General features: G+C 42.9%; 1 protein-coding gene across 1 annotated transcript; it reads left to right on the top strand.

Annotated features, from left to right (window-relative positions):
- The first annotated feature begins 416 nt into the window (after nt 1-416).
- On the top strand, nt 417-16,442 carry LOC115162971 (serine/threonine-protein kinase H1-like). Its single transcript, XM_029714525.1, has 5 exons — nt 417-700; nt 975-1,074; nt 1,279-1,645; nt 1,868-2,073; nt 15,952-16,442. The coding sequence occupies exons 1-5, from the start codon at nt 417-419 to the stop codon at nt 16,402-16,404; spliced, it is 1,410 nt and encodes a 469-aa protein (XP_029570385.1). The 3' UTR covers nt 16,405-16,442.
- The last annotated feature ends 919 nt before the right edge of the window (nt 16,443-17,361 follow it).

Below are 17,361 nucleotides of genomic sequence, written 5' to 3'. Positions count from 1 at the left end.
TCAAGCGGATAGCCTAGTTCTTCCGACAAACGGAGATGATTATACTTTAACGAGCTCAGTGAAAGAATGTCAAAAGCTTCAAAACAACTCATACTGACGTGTTATGTTTGGCAACTGACTGATGTGGAAGAGCATCCGCACCTTATACACCTGCGTGACAGAATGGCGAGAAAATCATTTTCTCGCCATTTTCAAATCATTTTCACACATTCTAAGCGTTGCCTTCACCTGCTCACTCACTCTTCTAGACGTCTCTTCACCAATTTAGCCGTTTGTCTGTATTATAGTATAGGTTAAAGTTGACGTTGCTGCTGATTGAGTCTGATAAGATTGTGTACGTTTTTCTTAGCGCACGCAATTACGCAAGCAGCAACTGTCACTTTTCTCTTCATGCCTTCTTTAGTTGCGCTTTGGTAATGGGCTGTGGAAGCAGCAAGGTGCTGCCAGAAAGCTCGGTTAAAAACGGTTACGTGAGCTTCGTGAAGTCGGTAGTGGGCTACAGTCACAAAATAAAAGGGTTAGATGATGAGCTACAGAATTGTAAAGGGACGCAGAAAGACTTTTGGAGTGTTGTTCAGAGCAGTGGAGGTACGGGCACACAGGCGCCGTCACGCATTCTACTGCCGACGGGCCAGGATGGGCAGAGGCACAACAAAGTGGCCAAGTACAAGGCGAAGTTTGATCCCAGAGTCACAGCAAGGTAACTGTATAAAAATCGTTAACGTTTGAAGATCAGTAGTAGCAATATAAATCAGTGCCAATTCATTGTAGGTACTTAGGCTAATTCATTTGCTAATGTTGTTGTTGATGATGATGGTGATGATGATGACGACTCCATATTATTTGATATTTCATATTTATCTCCCATAGAAGACCTCACCTCACTAGAGTTGAATAGAGTAGAACAGAAAGAACACTATTCTACTTCCCACTCCCCCTTTTCTCTTCTCCTCCCTCCTGCCCTCTCTGTCCAGGTATGATATCAAGGCCCTGATTGGTAGGGGGAGCTTCAGCCGGGTGGTACGAGTCGAGCACCGAGCCACCCGCCAACCCTTCGCCATCAAGATGATGGAGGTCTGTAACTTATTTCTTCCAGTAGAGCTAGGGAAGAGGTAGGGGGACAGCGAATGTTCATGACGGGAGAAACAGAAGGAGAAGGAAGTGTGCAACATTAGTAAGGGCATTTACACCAACAAATTAAAAGTGCAGTAATGTTAGTTGTCAAACTATTCAGGATTGTGTGTCATTTTATAAAATGAAATTCAACACCTGTTGCAGGTGGAGGCCAGGGAAGGGCGAGAGGTGTGTGACTCGGAGCTGGGGGTGCTACGCAGGGTCAGCCACCTCAATGTGGTGCAGCTGGTGGAGGTGTTCCAGTCGCCCCAGAGGGTCTACATGGTTCTGGAACTGGCCACAGGTGGGGAGCTGTTCGACCGTGTCATCGCTAAGGGCCACTTCACTGAGCGTGATGCCACCAGAGCCCTGCAGATGACATTAGCCGGGGTGGGGTATTTTCATTCTCTGGGCATCACACACAGGGACCTGAAACCTGAGAATCTGTTGTACTACCACCCTGGAGCCGACTCACGCCTGCTGGTGACTGACTTTGGGCTGGCCAGCTTTGGGAACAGGGACCCTGGAGGGGGTAAGGATGGAGGTGGAGATGGAGTGGGCAGTGGAAGTGGAGATGGGGGCTGTGGAGTTGGAGATAATGGAGTTGGAAGAGGCAGTGGAAGGGGTGGAAGTCTATGTGGAGTTCCAGGTGGTAAGGTAGCAAATAGGGATGGTAAGGGCAGCTGTGATAGAAGGGATGGAAAAGGCAGTGGAAGAGATGGAAGAGGGGATGGAGGAGGTGGCGGTAGAAGAGACTGGTCCATGACGACCACTTGTGGGACGCCAGAGTACATGGCCCCAGAGGTGGTCTTGAGGATGCCCTACTCCTGCCAGGTGGACATGTGGGCCCTGGGGGTCATAGCCTACATCCTACTCAGTGGCTCCATGCCCTTCGAGGACGACAGCCGGCCCAGACTCTACAGAGCCATCCTCAGGGGAAGGTACAGCTTCCACGGAGAGGTGAGTTGTTGTTGAGTTCCATCATGCATTTCTTAAAGGGGCAATCTGGGATTCAAACAACAACAAAGCTTTCACCCCACTGCTTTTTGGTAAACAGCAGAGGGATGGGGCTGGAGCAATGTAACCACTCTCAATTCATAGACTGAGTTATCGGTGCAAGAACAGACCATCCGTGATATCCAAATCCTAGATTCCCATCTTCAAATGTTTTTTTACTTTGAATGATCCATCTGTCCTTTTGGTTGTTTGGCTATGTAGTCCCACCGTGCACAGCAGGCCAATGATCTCAGTGAAGTCCTTCTACATCCACTGCCTGCCAGGCATTCACACACTTTCAAACACTGTCTTTCACTCATGCAGAAGACACACACACACACTGTCACACACTCACACAATTTCTCTCAACAAGGAAACATAAACACACACACACACACAGTTACACACATCATATCCTCAGCATTATTTCACCAGATAATTTCTAATAGTCTGAATCACTGAACTGAATGTCTCACTGAACATCTCAGAACCATCATGTGAAGTTTTTCTCCATTGATCCCCTTCAGCAGATCAGCATGGTAACACACTTGAATGGATACGTATGTTTGTTGTGGCGTCTCCATTTGATTTAGCTCTTTGTAAACGCTCAGAGGGTAAATAGGGCCTTGTTGTTCATGTCCCCTCTGCTCCTTTCTGCTCCGTGCTGTAACTGAACTGGATATTTTAACAGTTCTGTTAGAGCACTCTCTCTCTCTCACACACTCACACACACACTCACACACACACACACACACAAGCTCAGTCTCTGTGGTGGTGTGTTTGTGGGGAGGTTTGGGTCCGTTCTTTCACGCTGATTACACCCCAGTCTGGGATTATTCAGTGGGCTTTAAAGCATGGCCCCATTCTGTTGTATGCAGCAGCTTGACATTTCAGTCTGCTCTATTATTCCAATGTTTACTGCTGCTACACTGACCAGACAGACCACCAAAGGAATAATGGATATGGCTGAAACCCTGGGTGGGATTTACAAAAAACATATTTCATATATTTATGGCTTTATAGAAATATTTCTTATGTAAAACTGAGAAAATATATTTGCGTTTCAGCTGTGTAATAACCTTGTCTGCGACGGTTACGAAATTAATAACTAGCCTACTATTTATGTCTAGGGGTCTTAGGCCTAGCTACATGGTCTGTAACCTGATTTGATGTGTGCATAAATGTCAGAAGTAAGCGTGTGCGACTAGGTGTTGAATGTACACGTAACTGCCAAAGTAAAGGAAACACTTGATTAAATGAGGGAAAGAAAGAATTTTGAAAGCAGGTGCCTCCACAGAAGTGTGGTTCCTGAGTTAATTAAGCAATTAACATCCCATCATGCTTAGGGTCATGTATAACAATGCTGGGCAGGCCATTATTTTGGCTACCATGGCTATGCCCCCATAGGATGACAGTGCCCCCATCCACAGGGCACAGAGTATGTGAGCGGGGTTGAGCAGTCGGAAATCCCGCTCATCTCTCATGGAGTGGTGCTTGCGCACGGCTCCTGTGCTCCACGTCCTTTCCAACCGTTCCGCTAAAAAACGCTGCTTGCTCAAAAGGAAAAAAACTGCCTCTCCAAATTCACTCCATTCATTAAAATCACAATTTATCCAACAGCCATCGATTTTTGTGACTACCTGGACCGACCATTTGGGTTTGAAGCATTGAAACCAAACCATATGATTTGAATGAAAAGTATTTTAATAAACAAGAGGAAACTTTAAGAAGCGCTCATCATTTTAAATAGGCTATGTGTTGTATTAAACAACATATAAACACTCTAAATAGGTCAGGAGCCAGACAGGTAGCCTAAGAAGAATGAAAATGAATTATTTAGGCTATATTATTTCAATTATGTCAAGGCTGGCAGGGATATTAACCACTCAGCATTTAAACAACATTTCTTTTTATTAAATCATTCTAGTCTATAAATTGCACATTTCGGCTGTGACTTAATTATAATTAAATACAAATGAAACGAAAAATGCCTTATTAAGCTACATCTACAGTGCCTTTGAATTCATTTTTAGAAACATGAGTTTGGCCAGAGTCTGTGGCTTCTCAGCCACCAGATCACAACCCAGTTGAACACTTATGGGAGATTCTACAGCAGGGCCTGACAGTTTTCCACCACCTTCAACAAAACACCAAATTAGAGTTCTAGGAACTTGTAGAATCTATGCCAAGGTGCATTGAATCTGTTCTGGCTCGTGGTGGCCCAACACCCTATTAAGACCTGAGTGGTGCAGCAGTTTAAGGCACTGTATCTCAGTGCAAGAGGAGTCACTACAGTCCCTGGTTCAAATCCAGGCTGAATCACTTCTGGCCATGATTGGGAGTCCCATAGGGGGCCGCACAATTGGCCCAGCATTGGCCGGGGTAGGCTGTCATTATAAATAAGAATTTGTTCTTAACCGACTTGCCTAGTTAAATAAGACACTTTATGTAGGTGTTTCCTTTATTTTGGCAGTTACCTGTATGTACGCAGGATACAGCTACCTTACTTTAGGTTCAAGGACAGTTCCTTGACCTCTTGGTCGGCCAGTCCAAGCAGATTATTATTTGTTCAGATGGTGAAAAAAAACAGAAATTTGATCAAATTGAAAAAGGCACACCCAAACTGAAGACAAAAACAAACAAAAGGCCTCATGGCCACCAAGCAAAAAAGGCCTCATTGCCACCAAGCAAAACTAGCAGCCCTCACGGCTCTGCCAGCTGGGACATTGACTGACGAATCACCTTAATTGGCAGCACCTGTATGCAAATAAAAGCTTGGCTCAGCATCTATACCTGGTTGCCGCTGTCACCTGGGGATTGAGTATGGAAGTGTATAATGGTAGTGTGTTTGTATATGTCCTAACATTAACCTTCCCCTCCATATCATAATCCAAGCCTTATGAATTTTATTTCACATATTTATGAAATTAGGGAAATTATATATTGTATCTGTTGCATTCAACAGCTGTAGAAGCCCATCCTTATACATCACATGTTCACAGGTGTGTGCAACCAGACTGTCTGTCTCTCATAGCACCCACACACACTTACAGTACCTTGCAAAAGTATTCATCCCCTTGGCGTTTTTCCTATTTTGTTGCATTACAACCTGTAATTTAAATAGATTTTTATTTGAATTTCATGTAATGGACATACACAAAATAGTAAAAAAAATTCTAAAAAATAAAATACGGAAAGTCCAAAAAATTCAACTATAAAAACAAAAACAGAAAAGTGGTGCGTGCATATGTATTCAGCCCTTTTGCTATGAAGCCCCTAAATAAGATCTGGTGCAACAAATTACCTTCAGAAGTCACATAATTAGTTAGATTGCACACAGGTTGACCAGAGTCTGCAACACCACTAAGCAAGGGGCACCACCAAGCAAGTGGCACCATGAAGACCAAGGAGCTCTCCAAACAGGTCAGGGACAAAGTTGTGGAGAAGTACAGATCTGGGTTGGGTTGCAAAAAAATATCACAAACTTTGAACATCCCATGGAGCACCATTAAATCCATTATTAAAAAATGGAAATAATATGGCACCACAACAAACCTGCCAAAAGAGGGCCGCCCACCAAAACTCACGGACCATACAAGGAGGGCATTAATCAGAGGCAACAAAGAGACCAAAGATAACCCTGAAGGAGCTGCAAAGCTTCACAGCAGAGATTGGAGTATCTGTCCATAGGACCACTTTAAGCCATACACTCCACAGAGCTGGGCTTTACGGAAGAGTGGCCAGAAAAAGCCATTGCATAAAGAAAAAAATAAGCAAACATGTTTGGTGTTTGCCAAAAAGCATGTGGGAGACTCCACAAACATATGGAAGAAGGTACTCTGGTCAGATGAGACTAAAGTGTAGCTTTTTGGCCATCAAGAAAAATGCTATGTCTGGCACAAACCCAACACCTTTCATCACCCCGAGAACATCATCCCCACAGTGAAGCATGGTGGTGGCAGCATCATGCTGTGGAGATGTTTTTCATCGGCAGAGATTGGGAAACTGGTCAGAATTGAAGGAATGATGGATGGAGCTAAATACAGGGAAAATCTTGAGGGAAACCTATTTCAGTCTTTGAGACTCGGACGGATGTTCACCTTCCAGCAGGACAATGACCCTAAGCATACTGCTACAGCAACACTCGAGTGGTTTAAGGGGAAACATCTAAATGTGTTGGAATGGCCTTGTCAAAGCCCAGACCTCAGTCCAATTGAGCATATGTGGTATGACTTAAAGATTGCTGTGCACCAGCGGACCCATTCAACTTGAAGGAGCTGGAGCAGTTTGGCCTTGAAGAATGGGCAACAATCCCAGTGACTAGATGTGCCAATCTTATAGTGACAGCAAAAGGTGGTTTTACAAAGTATTGACTTTGGGGGGGGTGAATAGTTATGCACGCTCAAGTTTTCAGTTTTTTGTCTTATTTCTTGCTTGTTTCACCAAAATAATATTTAACATCTTCAAAGTGGTAGGCATGTTGTGTAAATCAAATGATACAAACCCCCCAAAATCTATTTTAATTCCACAATGTAAGGCAACAAAATCGGAAAAATGCCAAGGAGGGTGAATACTTTCGCAAGCAACTGTTCATCCATGAACACACACACACACACAAATCCACACATGCGCATACTAGTGATGCGCAGGTCTGCTGTTTGTTCAACCACACGCCTGCAATTGCTAATAACCCATCTGTGATAATGTGAAAATTTGAGGCCCGCACCTGACCCTAACTCGCAAATAGGCCAATAGAAAATGTGCTGTGCTGTTACAATGGTGCACCTTGTGTTGGGCACAATTAAAGGCCACTCCAAAATGTGCAGTTTTGTCACACAACACAATGCCACAGATGTTTCACTTTTTCAGGAGTGTGCAATTGGCATGTGGACTTCAGGAATGTCCACCAGAGTTGTTTCCAGATAATTTTGTGTTAATTTCTCTACCATAAGCCACCTCCAACATCGTTTTAGAGAATTCGGCAGTACGTACAACCGGCCTAACAACCGCAGACCATGTCATGTGTATGGGGTCGTGTGGGCGAGCGGTTTGCTGATGTCAACATTGTGAACAGAGTGCCCCATGGTGGTGGTGGGGTTATGGTATGGGCAGGCAGGCATAAGCTACGGACAACAAACATAATTTCATTTTATCTATGGCAATTTGGAGGCACAGAGATACCGTGATGAAATCTTGAGGCCCACTGTCATGCCATTCATCCGCCGCCATCACCTCATGTTTCAGCATGATAATGGCCCCATGTCGCAAGGATCTGTGAACAATTCCTGAAAGGCTTGCATACTCACCAGACATGTCACCAATTGAGCATGTTTGGTGTGCTCTATATCGACATGTACGACAGTGTTTTCCAGTTCCTGCCAATATCCAGCAACTTCGTACAGCCATTGAAGAGAAGTGGGACAATATTCCACAGGCCACAATCAACAGCCTGATCAACTCTATGCAAAAGAGATGTGTCGCGCTGCATGAGGCAAATGGTGGTCACACCAGATACTTACTGGTTTTCTGATCCACGCCCCAACTTTTTTTAAGGTATCTGTGACCAACAGATGCATATCTGTATTCCCAGTCATGTGAAATCCATAGATGAATGGGCCTAATGAATTTTTTTCAATTGACTGATTTCCTTATATGAGCTGTATCTAAGTAGAATGATTGAAATTGTTGCATATTGCATTTATATTTTTGTTCAATATAGTTGACATCAGTAAAGTTCTCTTTCATCTCTGCTTCTCTCGCTCAACAGACATTTAGGGACCGGGGAGAAAATGCAATAACTTTAAAAAATGTGAAAGAATTCTCATGCAAAATGTTCAAATTATATCAGTTTGGCCGGTTTTAAGGAAATTAAAAGCAGTGGAAAATACCCAACATGTTTCTGATAAGATTTCAGTTAGGCTTGGATGCATATTTTGGGATCCTGAGTGGCGCAGCGGTCTAAGTCGTCACTACATACCCGGGTTCGATCACTGGCTCTATCCCAACCGGCCGTGATCGGGAGTCCCATAGGGCGGTGCACAATTGGCCCAGCATCGTCCGGGTTAGGGGAGGGTTTGACCTGGGTAGGCCGTCATTGTAAATAAGAATGTGTTCTTAACTAACTTGCCTAGTTAAATAGAGGTTAAATAAAAAATACAAATATTTTATATGGTTGAAATACTATCAGCTTTTATGAATCTGATAGACATAGCACCTTTACAGACAGTCCCTAACCACGCATTCATTCTCTCAAGATGCTGAAAGAAAGAAATCATATTTCTCCAATCCTGTTCCCGAGTCAAAATGTACATTTGGTGTCTCATTTTACTGCAAGATATGCTTAATTCTGCAGGAGTTTGTATTATATTGGTTATGTGAGAGGTTATAGACCTACATGCAGTGTCCAGATTTCAGTTAGGCTTTTATCAATTTAACCCAGGCTACAGTTCCCTTGACTTGCCATATTTGAAGTCCCCATCTTGTGACTCTCGAATGTGTATAGCGCCTCACAATAATCACACTGCTATAATCCTCTTTTACCACTTCACAAAATCATTCCCAAACATTAATTTTATGGCCCTCCCTTCTCTTTATTTTATACTCTCCTTTTCTCTTATTGAATTCAACTTCGACGTTGTTCTTTTTGCCACAGTGGATTGCCGCTAACTTTTTCTGGCCAAGTTCCCAAAAGCATTTGGCCATTGGCGAGTATTTGGCGCATACAGTTAGGCCATAAAGCTTTGGCTTACATACTCCACTCAAAGTGTTTAATGAGCCCTACAGTACAGTAAATTGTGAGGAGCCAGCCAGAGATGGAGAGAAGGAGAGAGATAGGAAGATAGAGAGGGATACAGTGAAAGAGAGAGAAATGGAGACAGAGCGAGAAAGAGAATGGGAGAGAGACAGAGCGAGAGAAAAAGACAGAGAGAGAAGGAGAGCGACAGAGAGGAGAGTGAAAGAGTGGGGGAGGAAATGGTGGAGGAATGACAGCCCAGGTGTCATCCAAACTTCTTCCATTTAAGAATGATGGAGGCCACTGTGTTCTTGGGGACCTTCAATGCTGCAGAAATGTTTTGGTACCCTTCCCCAGTTATGTGCCTTGACACAATCCTGTCTCGGAGCTCTACGGACAATTCCTTTGACCTCATGGCTTGGTTTTTGCTCTGACATGCACTGTCAACTGTGGGACCTTATATAGACAGGTGTGTGCCTTTCCAAATCATGTCCAATCAATTGAATTTACCACAGGTGGACTCCAATCAAGTAGTAGAAACATCTCAAGGATGATCAATGGAAACAGGATGCACCTGAGCAAAATTTTGAGTCTCATAGCAAAGGGTCTAAATACTTATGTAAATAAGGTGTTTCTGTTTTTTATTTTTGATGCATTTGCTAAAAATTCAAAAAACCTGTTTTCGCTTTGTCGTTATGGGGTATTGTGTGTAGACTGATGATAATTTTTTTTATTTAATACATTTTAGAATAAGGCTGTAACGTAACAAAATGTGGAAAAAGTCAAGGGGTCTGAATCATTTCTTAACGAACTGTATGTGCCGGTATTCATTTTGGGTGCCGGTACCTTTTATATTTAGTTGCAGTGACTCGGGAATACTTTTGAGCTAATATTCTATAGGGGGTGCAGGAACTCAAGCAGAAGAAAATTGGAGGTGCCGGTACTCAGTTCCAGTCAGCTCCAGCCCAAGTCAAGTACTGTGTTTAGGTAAAAAGACAAACAGGGTCCCGTTTGGAACATTGACAAATAGAGCATTTTTTGCTCAATCTCATTGGGTGGGCCGACACACCTGATCGAGAGCAATAATCATATTGCTTAATTCTATGTAAAAAAATATGTTTATTTTTCTGCATATCTAAGCATACCTCTTGAGCTGTCTGTATCCTTTTGACTGGTGGCCTTTTAACCAAACTAAATATGCTTCTCTGCATCTCTGCTAAATCTGGGCAAAGGATTGAAAGGAATGTGAGTGTTGTTCAGTACATTTAGTAATTGCTTGCTTTTCTAAAGTCTACCAACCTTGCCAGCAGGCATGCCAGCTAACATAGTTAGACAAGCTAGCTACTCTAGCTTGATTGATAGCCTACAATGGCTTCTTGGTAGCTAGTTATGAGGTTAGGAGATTGGGAAACTATCTGGGCTAGCTAAAGCCAACATTATAAAAGTGCTAGGTGGCTAGTAGTATTACAGAGAAACAACAACAAAAAATGTAACAAAAATGTTTTAACGGGACGAATCTGAGGGGGGGCACGTGCCCCCTATGGGCATGACACCACGCATGCACACACACACACACACCACTTCTCATTCCCCCACTGCAGTACAGCATCACAGGTGTCACAACCCTGGCCTCAGGCTGTGTAGTAGAAACTCATGTACTGTATACCCTACTGAACTGTAGAGTTGGAGGAGGAGGGATGGGGATAGGGGGTGGGGAGGAAGTTGCCTCTGGGCTATGTGAGCCTTATCGCTCAACCTGTTCACCGCAAGCATGAGTTCATTGTGAACTTGCCTTAGCTTGGTGATTTTTCTGCATTTGAACAACTAATTATTGACCTAAGCATCTGCATGGTAGATTTAGCAGCAAGAGCTATGCATGATTCTAATAGTTAGCCCAGTCTGCCACCTAGTGAGGGGACTGTGAATGAACTCAACAGTCCATAGAGAAAAACGATCTCCTCTTTATATTCCACTTGAGTCATGACATTTAAATGTGTTTACCACCTGGATTTGATATTTAGACTTTGAATGGTCATTTATGTTTGGTATTGTATGCAGGACAGTTATTTGGTTGATTTAAAACACCCGGCTACATTCTTCCATTGGCCTTAATAGCTGCGCTATTATAGTGGTATATACTGTATGTACTAATGTTATATAAGGTCGTCTTTGTTGCTATGGAAAATCCCTGCTTGGGTTCCACTTCCCATAACAGCAGCTAATAAATCTTTAGCAGTGACTGTCTGAGAGGCCTGCGTGCAGTTTTACATTATTCAGAGTGCATCATCCACACAATCACATTAGAGCTGTAATCTAAGCCTCTAGCGTTTTCTTTATTTGTTGTAATTATATGTTTGTCAGGTGAGGATGGATCCTGGCGCTAACAGAGCCGGAGCGAAGCGCGTCACTGACGCCTCACATCTTCCTGTCAGCATGTTGCTCAATAAACCAGGCCCTGTAGTGTTTTCTCTACTAAGGTTACATCCCCAAATGGCACTCTATTCCCTACATAGTGCACTACTTCTGACCAGGGCCCTATAAGTAGTGAACTATGTAGGCAGGGAATAGGGTGTCATTTGGGACGTAGTGTTATTCTCCTTCTTCCTCTGCCCAATACCTTTCCCTTTCTCTCCTAATCTGACTTTCTCCTCAGCAATGATATATTGTTCAGGCTCTTGTCCCTTTCCACCAAACCTAATAAAGCCACTGTTTTTTTTATGTGAAACATGTACAAAATAAAACAAGAAAATATACTTGTATTTCAGGTCGTTGGTGCACTACCACAGACAACAGAGTTGCCACAACTCTTCTCTCTTCTCCAGTGTATTGATATAGAAGAATACTTGGGGAAAGTATGAAGATCCTTCATATTATTGTAGTGGGGGCTGCAGAGGGGAGGACGGTTCATAAGGACAGCCGTGATTGGGAGTCCCATAGGGCGGTGCACAATTGGCCCAGCGTCGTCGGGTTAGGGTTTGGCCGGGGCAGGCCGTCATTGTAAATAACAATTTGTTCTTAACTGACTTGCCTAGTAAAATAAAATCTATTTTAATTCCAGGTTGTAAGGCAACAAAATAGGAAAAATGCCAAGGGGGGTGAATACTTACGCAAGACACTGTATGCTTGTAGTCGCTAAGGACTGGGGAGTTTTTCAGTATAAAAAATAAACAGAATGGAGATAAGCACAGGCAACATCTTAGAGGAAAACCTGGTCCAGTCTGCTTTCCACCAGACACTGGGAGATTAATTCACATTTCAGCAGGACAATAACTTAAAACACAAGACCAAATCCACACTGGAGTTGCTTACCAAGAAGACAGTGAATGTTCCTGAGTGGCCGAGTTACAGTTTTGACTTAAATCTATCTGAAAATGGTTTTCTAGCAATTATCAACAACCAATATGACAGAGCTTGAAGTATTTTGAAAATAATAAATGGCCAAATGTTGCACTATCCAGGTGTGGAAAGCTCTTAGAGACATAACCAGAAACACTCACAGCTGTAATTGCTGCCAAAGATGCTTCTACAAATTATTGACTCGGGGGTGTGAATACTTATGTAAATTAGATATTGTGCAAAAATGTATAAAAACATGTTTTCACTTTGTCATTGTGGGGTATTGTGTGTAGATGAGTGAGAGAGAAAAATCTATGTAATCAATTTTAAATTCAGGCTGTAACACAACAAAATGTGTAATAAGTCAAGGGGTATGAATACTTTCTGACGGCACTGTAAGCAATCATCAGTCAGAACATTATGATTCTGAAGGACAGACAAACACTGGTATGTGGTTGTGGAGCTCAATCAAATACTGCTTCTCTCAGGTGTGAAATAACACAATGAAGGGAGTCTGTGAGGAGCATGTTTATGGTGCTTTGTGTGCAGTACTTTCTGCTCAGTTACAGACAGACAGTTGACTTCTCCCTCTTTCTCTTCATCTCTCTCAGCTCTCTCTAGTGTAGTACACTGTGTCTATGAGTGAGACCTGCTTCTCTTTAAATTCCTTTCCCTGGCAACAGTTTTGCAATTGTCAATTTCATGGTTGATTAATTGTCATTACTGGGTGAGAGACACAAAAGGAGAAATGCATTTCTGGATTAAAATGGAAAGGAGCAAGACCTTCCCCGAAGAGCGAGGTTTATCTGCTTTTGCGAGGTTGAATTAAGAATAAGAGAGAAACATTCATTCATCCACTGTTTTCCTTGGGTTGCTTTTGTAGCCCTTATTGTACAGAAGAACATTTTAAAGTGAGATGTTTGATATATGTTGATTAAAGGTATCATGCTCTACTTAGCAGTAAAGTGAGAAAAGCTTATCATGCATTGCATTGTGCATTGACAGTAATAATACAAGTAAATGGCACTTAGCCTGAGGTAACAAATGATTACACTACTACAAATAATCAAAGCCTCAAAAGTATTTATAGAGAGAGCTTAGTGGAAAGGAAATTAGTCATAATTTTTTGTCATTATTTTGGGGTTTATGACATTATATACAGTAGTGAGGCTATAAAGGTAGCGAGGCTACATACAGACACCGGTTAGTCTGGCTGATTGAGGTAGTATGTACATGTAGATATGGTTAAAGTGACTATGCATATATGATGAACAGAGAGTAGCAGTAGCGTAAAAGAGGGGTTTGGTGAGTGGCGGGACACAATGCAGATAGCCCGGTTAGCCAATGTGCGGGAGCACTGGTTGGTCGGCCCAATTGAGGTAGTATGTACATGAATGTATAGTTAAAGTGACTATGCATATATGATAAACAGAGAGTAGCAGCAGCGTAAAAAGAGGGTTTGTGGGGGGTTGGGGGGGACACACAATGCAAATAGTCCGGGTAGCCATTTGATTACCTGTTCAGGAGTCTTATGGCTTGGGGGTAAAACCTTTTTGTCCTAGACTTGGTACTCCGGTACCGCTTGCCATGCGGTAGTAGAGAGAACAGTCTATGACTAGGGTGGCTGGGGCCTTTGACAATTTTTAGGGCCTTCCTCTGACACCGCCTGGTGTAGAGGTCCTGGATAGCAGGCAGCTTAGCCCCAGTGATGTACTGGGCCGTACGCACTACCCTCTGTAGTGCCTTGCGGTCGGAGGCCGAGCAATTGCCGTACCAGGCAGTGATACAACCAGTCAGGATGCTCTCGATGTTGCAGCTGTAGAACCTTTTCAGGATCTCAGGACCCATGCCAAATCTTTTTAGTTTCCAGAGGGGGAATAGGCCTTAATGATGGACTGTCGTTAATGATGCTAATGATGGACTGTCATTTCTCTTTGCTTATTTGAGCTGTTCTTGCTATAATATGGACTTGGTCTTTTACCAAATATGGTCTTCTGTATACCACCCCTACCTTGTCACAACACAACTGATTGGCTCAAACGCATTAAGGAAAGAAATTCCACAAATTAACTTTTAACAAGGCACACCTGTTAATTGAAATGCATTCCAGGTGACTACCTCATGAAGCTGGTTGAGAGAATGCCAAGAGTGTGCAAAGCTGTCATCAAGGCAAAGGGTAGCTACTTTGAAGAATCTCAAATGTAAAATATATGTTGATTTGTTGAACGCTTTTTTGCTTACTACATGATTCCCTATGTGTTATTTCATTGTTTTGATGTCTTCACTATTATTCTATGATGTAGAAAATAGTACAAAAAAAAAAAAACATGAATGAGTATGTGTGTCCAAACTTTTGACTGGTACTGTCTGTATGATTAATATTGATTTCACCTGTCACTGTTGTCAAGCCGATGCTAAGCATGCTATACTTTCTAATACCAAAACAATTGCATTATTGCCAGCTGCACCTGTGAATGTGGAGAGGTGACACAAAGGTCACTAAGTCACAGTGCACTTCAGGCTTTTTTAGCACAATTTGGGTTACTGTTAAGAACAACTTGTTTATGAGGATCATTGTCTCTATGACAGAATGCCAAAAGGATTAGGATTTATTCAATGGATTATATATTCTTTATTGAAAAGACACTGCATGTTGATGACGGTCTATTCATGAGTGTCATTTTATTCATTACAAAGGGGAATAATTTGATATTTGAATTAACAATGAACTGAAAGACCCCATAGATGTGGTGTGAAGCAGGGTTGTTTTGTGAAGCTAGTGTAAATAAAATAATTATCCTAGGACCCATTCCCACATAGACCTAAATCCAGTTCCGTCATATTCAGGTTTCAAAGTAATTCAGCCAAGACCGGTTGTCACGTCCTGACCAGTAAAAGGGGTTATTTGTTATTGTAGTTTGGTCAGGGCATGGCAGGGGGTGTTTGTTTTGTGTGTTTCGGGGGTTTTGGTGTATGTTCTATGTTTTCTATTTCTATGTGGGTTTTCTAGTTTTTCTATTTCTATGTTAGTTTTGGGAACAACCTTCAATTAGAGGCAGCTGGTTGTCGTTGCTTCTAATTGGAGGCCATATTTAAGTGGGTTTATTTTCTCTTGTGTTTGTGGGTAGTTGTTTTTCGTTTAGTTCTTGTGTCCTTATGGAACTGGTAGTTGACGTTGATTTATTTTGTTTATATAAATAAAAGAAGATGAGCACGATACCTGCTGCGCCTTGGTCCACTTTCTACGACGCACCTGACACCGGTCCATTTAGCCAGTGACATTTAGCTGTGCTTTGTATTTCATCCTGACTGTTGGGCAGCAGAGGTCAGGGAACACACTCGTAGAGGCCTATTTAATCTTGGTCTGTGTGTCCCATATGTAGTGCACTATAAAGGGAATAAGGTGCGGTTTGGGATGTATACCTGGAAGTTGGTGTCAATTTTGATTGAACAGGACTTTGAATACATCCTGTCATCTTCCAATCTAGTATATAGATACTAGATTCACCGAATCAAGGGGCTGTTACACATTAAGGGTATCTAGGGAATAGTGAGAATGGACTCTGCTATTTTAGAAATGCAGTATAATAGACCATCTGGTATTGGTATTTTATTAGGATCCCCATTAGCTGTTGCGAAAGCGAAGGCTAATTATTATGAAAGTTGACCTTTCATTTCTAATCTTTATAACAGGTCTAAGTCTGTACTGTAAGTCGTATTACTGTATACATAGTGTGAATGATTACCTCTCTCCTCTCCTCTTCCCATCATAGCCCTGGCCCTCTGTTTCCAACCTGGCTAAGGACTTCATCGAGCGCCTCCTAGGAGTGGACCCTTCATCTCGCCTCACCGCCATCCAGGCCCTCCGCCACCCCTGGGTGGTCACTATGTCAGCAAGCTCCTCGTCCATGACCAACCTGCATCGCTCCATCTCCCAGAACCTCCGGCGGCGGGCGTCTCAGGCCTCCGTACCCTCCTCCTCGTCATCCTCCCGATGCCCCAGCAGCACAGGCTCCGGGGCCAGCCACAGTCGATTTACACATCAGTGGGAGAAAGATCTGCTGGAGAAGAAGCAAACCCAGAGACCCAACACCCAGAACCAGAGACGACAGCCAGGGAACCAGGTTACGACCCAGTCTCTAAGACCCACCTCCCAGCCCAACAAGCCCCCTGAGCAGGTTCAGCCAGCGGGCTCCACCACCACCACCCAGCCAGGGTCGCCCTGACAAAAACCCAGTCACAGTCAGGCTAATATAAGCAGCACAACAGCTGTTCAGGCTAAGTCTGCTGTCTTACTGCTGCAGACATCGGCGCGTCTCCCAAATGGCACCCTATTCCCTATTTAGTGCACTACTTTGACCAGTGGTGTCTGTGGGTCAGGCTGAGGCTTTAGCCTGTTCTGTTGCTGCCACTCTGTCTTAGTTAGAGACCCATGCTCAGCTATACACTTTGATTCCTCTCAGGCTACCTCAATACTTGGTTGCTCACAAACACGCCACACAGACTGAGGCTTTTCCTAAGACAGTACCATCTCCAACCCCAACATAGATGATCAGACTTTGCCTTAAAGAATAGGCAAAACATCAGATCATTTTTAAGGTGTCGTATAAGTGAAACTCTAGTACAGGCCCTATTTTCTTTCAGGAACAAAAAGGGTTAAGTAAATAAGTATGAGTGAAACTCTGCGGGATGAGGCTTGACAGGCAGTGGTACGCTACCTCTTGAAACACCCAGCTCTGTAACAATGTAATAAACCATCATCAATATTTAAATTGACTACCTGAAAACTTTATTTCAAATCCAAAACGTTCTCGGAAAAGGCTATGCAGAGAGGAAAACAAAAATAAAATCAAAGTTTGAAAGTGCATTAAAATGCAAATAGGATGGGAAGAATAATTGCTCCATTTCATCTGGCATTATCACAAATTATATTCATGATTTTTTGTGTTTTGTATTAATCTTGGTGATTCATGTTCTCAGTTGAAGATGACTTGGGGTACGTGCAAAATGGCACTCTATTCCCTATATTGTGCACTACTTTTGACCAGAGCCCTATGGTTCCTGGTCAAAAGCAGTGCACTATAAAGGGAATAGGGTGCCATTAGGGACTCAGTATTGCTGTCTGACTTACTTGGCTAGTTTCCACTTTGGAGAGGAGAGGTGATAGTAAAACTTATAGAGGA

This window comes from Salmo trutta, chromosome 2 (genome assembly GCF_901001165.1).
Source record: "Salmo trutta chromosome 2, fSalTru1.1, whole genome shotgun sequence".
NCBI lineage: Eukaryota > Metazoa > Chordata > Actinopteri > Salmoniformes > Salmonidae > Salmo > Salmo trutta.
Note: the sequence above shows the minus strand (reverse complement) of the source record. Positions and strands in the feature narration are given on the sequence as shown.